Below are 10868 nucleotides of genomic sequence, written 5' to 3'. Positions count from 1 at the left end.
TGGCCACGCTTGGCAGTTTTGTAACGTCGTCGCTCGTAGTGTGTACGTAGCCTTAGCATATGCAAAAACGAAAAAGGCTGGTTAAAGAAAGGCAACTTTTTTTTTTTTTTTAAATGTTTTCCGGTATACCTTGACCTGGATGACTGAGAACATTCACGGTCGGACGTAGCTTTAGCATCATAAAGCCGCTGTAGGATGTCTGTGAAGCTTCTCAGTCTTCCAGGTCATTCATTAACTCATTCATTCATCTTCTGTAACCACTTGCTCCTGTTAAGGGTCGCGGGGTCTGCTGGAGCCTATCCCAGCTGTCATTGGGCGAGAGGCGGGGGCCAGAGAGACAAACAATCATTCACACTCACACCTACGGCCAATTTAGAAACACCAATGAAAGCTGGAGAACCTGAAGAGAACCCATGCAGACACAGGGAGAACATGCAAACTCCACAGAGAAAGGAACAAACCCAGGACCTTGTCGCTGTGAGGCATCAGTGCTAACCACCTGGCCACTGTGTCGCCCTCTTCCAGGTCTTGGTATTTCTAAAACATCTTAAAGAAAACTTAAAACAAATCTTTTAATCCAGCTTTGATTTTATCTATCAGATGTCAAACTAATCAGGAGCTCAGGTCTATATCTAGTGATTTGTTCACTAAACTAAAGACAGACAGTGGTGTAGATGTTCCCCTACATTATATCTACGTAACGGTGAGCCAACCACACAACACTCCCTGTTTTGCTACTCCACCATCTGACAGCATGGACGGTGTAATGTCAAGATCCACTCCGTACAAAGACTTGATGATAAACTACGTTCCCACGCAGTGAAACCTGTAATTTACCGCGCAGGCGAAAAGACAGAAACGATTCTGATGGAACTTTAGTGCAGGTCTGATGGGAGCCGCCGAGAGAACCATCAGCTTATTGTGACAAACCAAAGTCGGATATGAATTGCCTGCGCCCTCCGCGACTATTCCAAATGACCAACCCTACACGTCTCCATAAAAATGCTAATAGGGATTACGGCGAGAGCATCCGGCGCTTTCCAGCAGCTGAAAGAGGCCATTATCTGGAAATTTAGTTGACATTTAGTCCCGATGCGGCTCATGTATAGAGTCCTCCCTCCTCGCTCTGCGACTAGCTGAGGGAATTAATGCGTTTCAAGCGGCACGATAAGTTGTGAGGGGTAGATGGAGGTTTTTTCCTGTCTCAGTCAGGTTGGTGATTGGCATGTTGAATCATCATCATAAGCTGTGTGTGTGTGAGTGTGTGTGTGTGTGCGTGTGTGTGTGTGCTGAGAGCTAGACGGAGGAAGCGAACCCCCCGCCACCGTCACATTGCATTACCGACTCAGTGGCATGGTATCATCACATCAAATTAGTCTTAATGAACACAAGCGAGTCGACTGAGGAGAGAGATAATCAAACTTTTATTAAATGACTTAATCTTCTGTACATGCATAATGTAATGGGAAGAGAGCTGGGTCTGTGATGTCTCGTCTGTGAGGGGATGATCTTTAGCCCTAAATGCTGTATGTGAACGGAAGCAGGTATTTGAGGGAAAGATTATTGGCTTCGGCGCAGGTGCTCACCGAACGGCTCCTCGCGGGAATAATGCAGGAAAGTAAAAACGCCGCTATCAGACGAGCCTTGAGTAAACAACGAGACGCATCTGAAATAGTGTCTTCCTTCAGTTCATTTGGTTATTATACACAAACACAAAAAAAGAAGAAGAAGAAGAAGCTCACTCGCTCTTGAGACGCTTTCGGGAGTCGCAACGCGTAAAACGAGAGCGAAAAGGATAGATACTAGACGACAACAGATCGACAGGCATAATACTCATGTTTACAGTGAAACGCGCAAAGCATATAAATGATATAGTCTCGCTTCGACGTCATTGTTTATATCGGATAGATTTTTAAAATTCCTTTATCCAGATTTTAAGATGCACCGGTGGGATTAAAGTGTACCAAGAAGCAATTGGAAGAGAGGAAAAAAATAAATGTTAATTAACAAAAAAAGCACCAGGCTTCAGCTATTTAAAAATACAAAAAAAAGAATATCCCACATGCACAGGCGACGCACTCTGCCCCCACTTTGGCTGCTGACACTTGTAGCACTGATTGTGTTGAATTTGGTGTTTCCTGGACAGTAGCGCTGCACCGGCCTCAGATCTTTTTTACCCATGAGATGTGGAAATGTCTAAAACTCTTTATTATATATAGCCTGTAAAAAGGATTGGAAAGACTTTTGTGCGCGGTTGTTTTTTGCAGCACGTACATTCATCGTTTTTTTTTTTTGCCTTTTTAAGACCTTATCAGAAACCAAAAGAAAAAAAAAACAATAATCGGCCTATGTACAAGACATTTACATTAAATATGTATAAGGTGACAGACGATCCCTATCTCTCAGCTCAGCTTTTACAAAAAACGGATTGAATCCTCCTCGGGGGGGGGGGGGGTGTTTTAAGGCCGCTACGTTACAGTCTCACCTCTAACCGACAAAGACGCAGAATCGAACTGATAAAAAAAAAAAAAAAGGCGGCGCCGCTGGACTTGACCCCAGGGCGGGAGGTTGGGAGAGGACAGATGCTCCGTTCGTCGGGGAGGGAGGGAGGGAGGCTGGCTGGTTCTACCTCGTCAGCTGACCCACCACCTTCAGCAGAGTCTTGTTCTCCTGTTTGAGTTGCTCATTCTCATCTTCAATGTCATCCAGGTCCTGAAAAACAACAAACACATCTCTTAGGTTTATACCTTCAGGAGAGATTAAACCACACGGACAGTCAAGACTCTGCAGCTCTGAATGGTTTGGTCATGTTGTCGAGTCAACAAGCTTCATTCTGTGCTTCCATCAAGCTGCCGTGCCTTGATAGTAACAACTGAGACATTAACAGCTTCAATTAGTTGTAAATGAGAGATGCTCCACGTTCCAAGACGCTCCTCATTTCGTGCCTTTTTCCATCATGATTGCTCGGACGCTGGGAATGAGCTGAAGAACACTTGGAGGAGCTTAAAAAAGCAAACAAAGGAGGTCGTGTTGTCTCTGCTAGCCTGAAGAGTAAAGCTGTTCCTCTACACTGATGTAAGTTGATATCCTTATAATGTAGAGTGGTTTTGAAGCTCAGTGTGGGTGACACCAGCTGCCGCCATCTTGGCTCTTGGCTGCTGTCAATAAGAAGACTTATCACCAGAATCTGCAGCCCTGCTCCGCATTATGGAGCGATATATTTTATTCTTTGTATAAAAAAGTGGATGACCTTCCCCGACTTCATCCATAGAATTAATTTGGTTTTGAAGCTTAGAGTGAGTGACACTGGCCACCACCATCTTGGCTCTGAATAATTCCTGGTTAATTCAAAAATAGGAAAAGAGGTCTAGCGTGATAGATCTGAGGCAAACTGCTAGCAGCTTATGAAACCGTCCATGCCCTTAATCATTCATAACTTTAAGCCTGGTTAACTGTTAAAGGGGAACTACTGTTTTTTACAACCTGGACCTTATTTCTAGCATAAAATACGATCGTTTACTCACCCATATAACTTTGGTGTCACTTGCTAATGCTATGGTTTGTCCACAACCTCAGAATCGGAAAAATATTCAGCCATGTTGCAAAAAACTAGCAGTAGCAAATTACAGGTAAACAAGCCGACAGTCGCAGGTGCCCCCCGCGCTCGGTGATGACATCATCCAGGTCAGAAGACAACCTGGACCTTATTTCTGGCAGAAAATACGGTCGTTTAGTCACCCATATAACTTTTCTGTCATTTGTAGTCAATTGAGAGATATTTAGATCTGCGTATATCCATATAGTGGGAGTGAATGGGGCACCGAACCTACACAACAAATGGGCTGCAATACCCTGTAGGTCAATCTACAGATCCTGGATGATGATAACAGGTAACTCCGGACTCAACGGGGAATAGCACTAGCATATCATAACAAAATATTGGTGAAATGAACGAGTCTCGTGGCAGATAATGCGTTATTTAGAAGCTGTGTCTCGGTGCCCCATTCACTCCCACTATATGGATATACGCTGATCTAATTATCTCCTGAATTAGTGCAAATGACACAAAAGTTATATGGGTGAGTAAACAATGATATTTTATGCCAGAAATAAGGTCCAGGTTGTTAAAGACAGTTGTCATGAATGGAGAAAAAAGCTACAGAAGGCGGAAACATGTTTTTTTCTTATGTAAAGTTGGACATTTAGATGTCTAAGAGGACTGACTCACTTTTGGAGTCAGCCTCAAGTGGCCAATTGAAGACACTTCTGCGCCGGCTAATGGAGCTAAATGTAGAAGCTAAGAAGGTCGCCACATCAACTTAACTTGCCCTTAACAGTTAATGCAAGTTTAACTTTTGACAAACGCACTCTTACTCCATCATTTATGGATGATCTCTTCAGAATCTATGACTGTGTGAGCCTTCAGGGATCTGAACTCTGTGCAAGACAGGATTTCTATCTTCAAAGCCTTTGAAGGGGGGGAGGATACAGCAGTGAGCTATATCCTTTCTTTCCCTCCCAAATACTGAACTTCTACAGCGACTGAGGCTTCAATCTCCCTCTGCAGAGAGACAGAGTGGATCAGCAGTTATCTCTTGCTTTAGCGTCAGGCCCTGCAGGAGTTTCTCCCAGGGACATTTCTGATGGCTACTCACATAAAGCACTTCTCTTCTTACCGGCATCCTGTCTGTGTGATGCTATCAGTGAAATATTGTGCTTGTACGTGTATCATTATGACAAAAGCGTCCACATAATAACCGTGCAACGTTCATTGGACTTGCATTTGCTGCATTTGCGGGCAGAGTTTGATCTCTTGTTTAGATTTGATTGGCTCCACAGGGGAGCACTCAGATCTGTTCTCTCTGAATATTTGAGGCATGAAAGTCTCTCAGATCTATGCCCTCCCACCGCGTTTGCTTTCAGAGACGGTGATCCAGAAAACACAGGCGAAGGCTGCAAGTCGAAGAGTGATTGTTGAGTCTGGGGGTTGGTAGGAAAAGCAAGGGTTCAAAGGGTTCAGGCTGGTTTCACCCAGGGATCAGCTAACATGTGAATAACCCGACCTCTCAACTCTGACCTTAGTGTGAGTAGGAAACAAGACCCCAATCTAAAAACACTCACGGCCCCTGCTAGTGGGTTTACCTCAGAGTGGCGTGATCAGACTGCTACAAGATCTGTCAAAAGCACTTCTGACAATAATTGCCGTGGCAGCACTTATCATCACTTTTCCTGGCGTTCTCACGTCTTAACAGATTTTCCTGAGGGAGTACTTGGAGTTCTCTTCTTTGGAGAGAGCAGAGGTATTTTTTTTTTTTGTCTATAAACATTCAACACAATTACTTTAGCACATTTTGTCCTCAACCAATTCCAGTGTATTCAGACTGATTTTATTGCGTGACAAACCTGTTAGATTTACAATATTATGGTCTGCTGTCAGATAGCAGCCACGAGAACTGACTGTACTTAACTTTAAGAGTTTTAACGAATTAGGTCATGAGCTATCATATGAAATGACTACTCCACAAAGTCGTAAGCAGCGTTTGCGTCCTGCAACTACCTGGAATTTTGAGTCCAGGGAGCTTTTTTTCCAAGGAACTAAATGATTACTCAAGATTGGTGGTTGTTTGGGTTTTCAGCACAGTCTTACATGCTACGAATACCAACAACGATTACGACATCTAGAGCGACGGCCAAGTGTCAGCCTGACACTGCAACAACAGTAACAGCAAACTAGATTCAAGCAGAGCTGACGCTGATTGAGATTTGCAAATGGGATTATCCTAAATGTGGCTATTAAAAAAAAAAATTAGAGAAATGAGTAGTACCCCAACTTCACTGTGGTTTTCAAAGTTTCTTACTGTTTAAAAGTGTTCTATGTAAATTATCTGAGTACCTCTAAAACAGGGGTGTCAAACTCATTTTAGTTCAGGGGCCACAGTTTAGTTCAGGGGCCTAGTTTGAGGACAAGTAACACGATAGCGTATTTACCTATAAATAACGACATCTCCAAATGTTTCCCTAAACCCCACATTTATTAAGAAAAAGAAATGCAATTTCTGTTTAGTTTTAGGTCTTTTATTGGAAAAATTGCAGTCAACGTCTTCAGTGACATTTTTGCACTTCGCAAATTCATCCCGTGGGCCGGATTAGACCCTCTGGCGGGCCGGTTTTGGCCCCCGGGCCGTATGTTCGACACATATGCTCTAAAAGTTCCTTGTCCCTGGGGAAAGTTCCTGTGATGGAAATGTGACTATATTAAGTGTTAGACAGGATTTGGTTTGCACAGTTCACAGCCTGTCATGCTTCTCTTCTGTCTTGCTCTCTGCTAAAAACCTATATACTGATCCATCTGACATTATAAGACTCTTGAGGTTATAGTAGCCCTATTATAAAAAGAAAAATCAACTCAAAGGCCTCAGTTTTCAGACTAGTAGGAGCAGAAAACCTCTAAAAGGTATTATGTTGAGTATTTGCACTTGAATACTTGGATTCAGATAATTATTATTTAAAAATGTTGTCATTTTTAAATCCGACTGATTGCCAAACCCAATTACATCAAATGTTGGAAGGTTACCCTCTCGCACACACAGAAATTTGCTCAGGAAAGAAACTCTGGCAAACAAGAAATCTCAATTATGAAGAAGCCAGGTAGACCAAACATGACCTTTACCCGTAGTGCCAGGCTTGTAATCAACACTGTATCAACAGCATTTACACCGGGAGAACCCCACACATTATTTACGCTCTAAAAACTCTGTAACAACTAATTCTATAATCGCGACGTGTGAAAATTATTAGATATGACCTTTGCGGTACACTATTGAAGAAAAACAAACGCTTGATTGTGTTTTAATTCAATAATAAAAGGGAAACCGTGATCGACAAAGTGAACCGCTCTGAAATTTAACAGCACTTTTTGGAGGGGGGGGAAGTCCAACTGTGAAATAAAGTCATTATTCCAAATGGCGGCTGATTGTAATCTTTACTCGAGACCACGGGGAGAATGACAATAGCTCGCTGATTGGCTAAAGTTGGCTGAAGTTGGCTGGGTTGTAATTTGGTGATCATTTAGTTTGGCTCAGGGCTCTAAGATAAAACTCACATTTTAAAGTTTTAATTTCGGGGGTTTTTTTGAACTCGGACTGCTGCTGCCGTCTCCAACACCGTCCATCAAAAGCTAACCCTAACATCAAGGGAGAGACAGATAAAAAGAAAGAAAATGGGTGTTAAAAGTTCAACCCAGTGGTATTTGTGATGTCTTCAGCTGCTCCTGCACAATTTCTCATTGATCTTTTTCTCTCTTTTTTTTTTTAAAAGCCGCTGTCTAAACTCTCCCGCAGAAACTGTTAATCCTTCAGTGTTTGTCCATTGTGAGCGGAGACACCGTCAAATTTAAGATGACAAGTCAAGAATAGTCTCTCTCAGTTTTCTTGAAACATGCAATCAGTAACTTTCAGGACTCGACTATCATCAAAGTGCCAGGGTTTAAACGGCAAATTACAAAAGCATTTTTATTGTGATTTAGTATCTAGCATTTAAATTCAAATGCTAATGGACTGAGGGGGAAAAAAAAAATAATCACTGTGGAACAACACATTATACACAATTCCGGTAAAATGCCACATGATGATTTACACGAGCCGCCCACGCATGCAAACACAAAGGACTGCTGAAAATATCAAACACCGGAGGAGAAAATGACGGAGGCCGGACTCACTCTGTTCAGCAAGTCGATCTCCTCCTTCAGCTTCCCGATGAGGTCGTCTTTGTCCTGGTGGGCCTTCAGCAACCTGGCGTTGTCCTGGCGCTCTCTGGCCAGCTCCTGAGGACACGCACAAAGGCGACGTTTAGGTTTTGCACGGACAGCACTTCTTCAGAGATCGTTCTTAACTGTTTACGTGGAAGCTAAATAAAAGGATCTGATTAGTTACATGTGTTTACAAGACCCGAAAGATGATGAAGAAGAAGAAGACGGCCGAGACGGACCCGTGTTTTCAATGCTGCCGAACGCTTCAGTTCTGGCTTTCTTCATCTTTTCAAACACTTTAATGTCACGTCACATGATGTTTAACCCATGTGGGCCAAACATGTGCAGAAAGAATGGATTTATTCCAACCGGAGAGACACGATTAGATCAAGACTCTCCATGGTTATAAGGTTTCCACCACCGATTTCAATCTGGAGCAGTGTTTTTTATAATCTGGTTGTCATTAAGCTTGAGAATCTATTTGAAACCAGTCATATTCCTTCTTGACCCTCCAAGACTCAGATGGTAGAAAGATATAATAGACGGATTAAAGTAAACTGTTGAATGCTGGTCTGGGCGTAAACATCTGCCACTAAGAGATTTATTAAATATATAAGCTCTAAATGTTATTTATCTTTAGTAATGTTTCGCATTAGACAGCTTTGGATGTTAACAGCTGTATTAAATAGTTTAAAATCATCGGGCCTCTGTAATAATCCAACGCAACGGACGACTTAACTGAAAGCACTCGTGGGTTTAAAAAGCGGCCGTCGACTGCGCTCCCTTTTTGAGACATGAGAGTTTTGATAAAGTATGTAATTTTCAGCTTCCTGCTTCCAGCGAACAAAGCCGTTCCTTTCACACAGTACTTCAGCGTTTCAAATGCGCTCTTGTCCGCCCTCCTTCAACAGCCACGGCGAAAATAAATATTGTTTCTTGGTGTGAGGGAGAAGCGGGAGAGAGATCGTATCCACGCCGCAGACACAGAAAGTTAACACACGCGTGCAAATTTTTTTGCAAACTGCAGTTTTGTTACGACGGGAACGAAGATCAGAGCAGGATTTTCCACTTTTGAGCTTCACCTTCTGTGCTGTTGCACAGGAGCACGAAATCGTTTCCATAGAAACCAACCGTGCAGGTACAGAAAGAAGAAGGCAAAATATAATGAAGTCGATATAAAAATGCTGAACCAAAGAAGCTCTGTTCGTCCATCCTGCTTTGGATTCTTACATGATCTCCTCTGAATGACACCTGAACAAGCACCTCTTCTACTCCGTTAAGAGACATACAGTAACGCAGGCTGAACCTTTTTTACTGTCTGACCTGACTCTATAACTCTCTTTCTATAACTCTCTATGACTTAGCTTTGGAGAACAGGTGTTTCTTTCTGTGAGAGCTCCATAATTATGACAAACACTTCTGGACTTGTTAAGATTTTTAAGGACCTGAAGTAAAGCTGCAGCCTGGAATTTAAGAGCTTTAGCCGACAGCTCCCTCATATGAGCGGGCCCTGCGTCATACACGACTGCCTCCTGTGTGAAAGTGAAAGGAACATGCACAAAAATAAATGTGTGAAATATGATTTCAAAAAGCGCTTCTGGTCATTTGACCCAGAGAAACAGCTCAGACTGAAGTCACCGAGGTCACAGCAGTACTTACTTTAAAAACCTTTTTTTTTTTTTTTTTTGAAAGCCACCAGAGTGACATTTGATTCGGAGTTGAGCTTCTACAGTGCGAGCGGCGAGGGGTTGAGTGTCTGATAGGAGCCGTGTAGACGGAAAAGACATATCAGGACTGTGAAAGGTCATCTCTCGAGGAGAGTTTCTGCCTTCGCGGAGCTGCAACTCAGAACTTGGGCAGCAGCACAAAAGACAAAGTTCCTCTGATAGATGCTTTTAGTTGGCAAGAAGAGTCTGCTGCTACTCAGAGTGCATTGGTGGGATTTGGTAGTGATAGCAGATGTCTATGATAAAGCTGATGTTACTTCTGTGGTGCTATGGGGACGATTTCACGGTGCAACTGACACCTTGATGGACCAGGACGAGTTCCAAGACTGCATATTAGAAGAAAAGTCTTGCATGTAGTCGTCACTGGAGGCACTGAGGTCAGTTAGTACGGTTTCTGAACATTTTTACAGACAGTCTGGAGGAGGATTTGAAACGGCATTTAAATTCTGCAACGTTTATAAATTGTTCGTGAACAAGTTTTGAGGGGGGGAGGGGCACTGGATGAATTTGGCTTTGATTAGATTCGACTCATGTCTCTATATCCTTATACATCTGACCAACATCGTTCTGTTACAACACTTGGTATCTGGTTAAAATTTAGAAACTGCTGGCTCCTTATTTCCTTAATCTGCCTAATTTAAAAAATAGAAACAGCAGTTAAAATTCCGCATCACTAAGGAAGGTAATATAAATCACTTAAACTCCACTGAGCACAGCGGCACAGTTGCCAGATGTTCAGTAAATATCAAATCCGTCTGATAAGGAAAGACTTGGAGAACTCTCAAGACCAACGGGCGCTGACCTTCTCACAGCGGGGCAGCAATAAAAATCTGCCATCGTGTGTACTCTGAGTCATCCAGGACCACGAACGGGGCCAGAAGGCTCCATTTACTCACCTTTTACGCCGTAAAAAAATAAAAGCGTGTTTATGTTTTAAGGCCGTAAAACAAAGGAGTGTGCAGCATCCCTTTAAATCATCATCTATTTGGGTTTATGTGGAGGAGGGTAAAGGATTAATATGATCGATGACGAAGGGTCGGTGTTCGTACCTTCTCCAGCTCCTCCAGCCGTTTCTCCAGACTTCCAGCTCCTCCATCTCTGCCGTGACGGTTGTGTCGCTGTCTGCTGTTTCCCCCCACCTCCTCCTCAGACCCCGGTCCTGTAGAGCTGTTGCACAACACACAAAACAAAACAGACGCCACTAGTACGGCTACAATACAAAAGTGTTCATTCCTTTAAAAGACTCACAAGTTGGACAAAGAATGACATTTTGTGTTTGATTTTCTCTTTTCAAAGTGTCCAGTGCCGTATTCACGCTGAGGACCGTTTGAAGGCACGAATCACGCCCACGTTATTAAACTTCAATGGGGAGGACACATCCATCATCAAAAGAA

The 10868-nt window shown here is 42.9% G+C and overlaps 1 protein-coding gene across 1 annotated transcript in view; it reads right to left on the bottom strand.

The window, feature by feature from the left end:
* Nucleotides 1–727: 727 nt before the first annotated feature.
* The window catches only part of pawr (PRKC, apoptosis, WT1, regulator), a 60671-nt gene continuing 50530 nt past the window's right edge, over nt 728–10868 (bottom strand). Inside the window, exons 5-7 of the mRNA XM_084573214.1 lie at nt 10524–10641; nt 7718–7822; nt 728–2712 (exon numbers count right to left, since the gene is read on the bottom strand). Coding sequence (XP_084429340.1) covers nt 2626–2712; nt 7718–7822; nt 10524–10641 — 310 coding nt within the window. The 3' untranslated portion in view covers nt 728–2625. The remainder of the gene's footprint in view (nt 2713–7717; nt 7823–10523; nt 10642–10868) is intronic.

This window comes from Chelon labrosus (genome assembly GCF_963514085.1).
Source record: "Chelon labrosus genome assembly, chromosome: 23".
NCBI classification, from domain to species: Eukaryota; Metazoa; Chordata; class Actinopteri; order Mugiliformes; family Mugilidae; genus Chelon; species Chelon labrosus.
The sequence above is the reverse complement of the archived record's forward strand: the minus strand, read 5'-3'. Positions and strand labels throughout refer to the sequence as shown.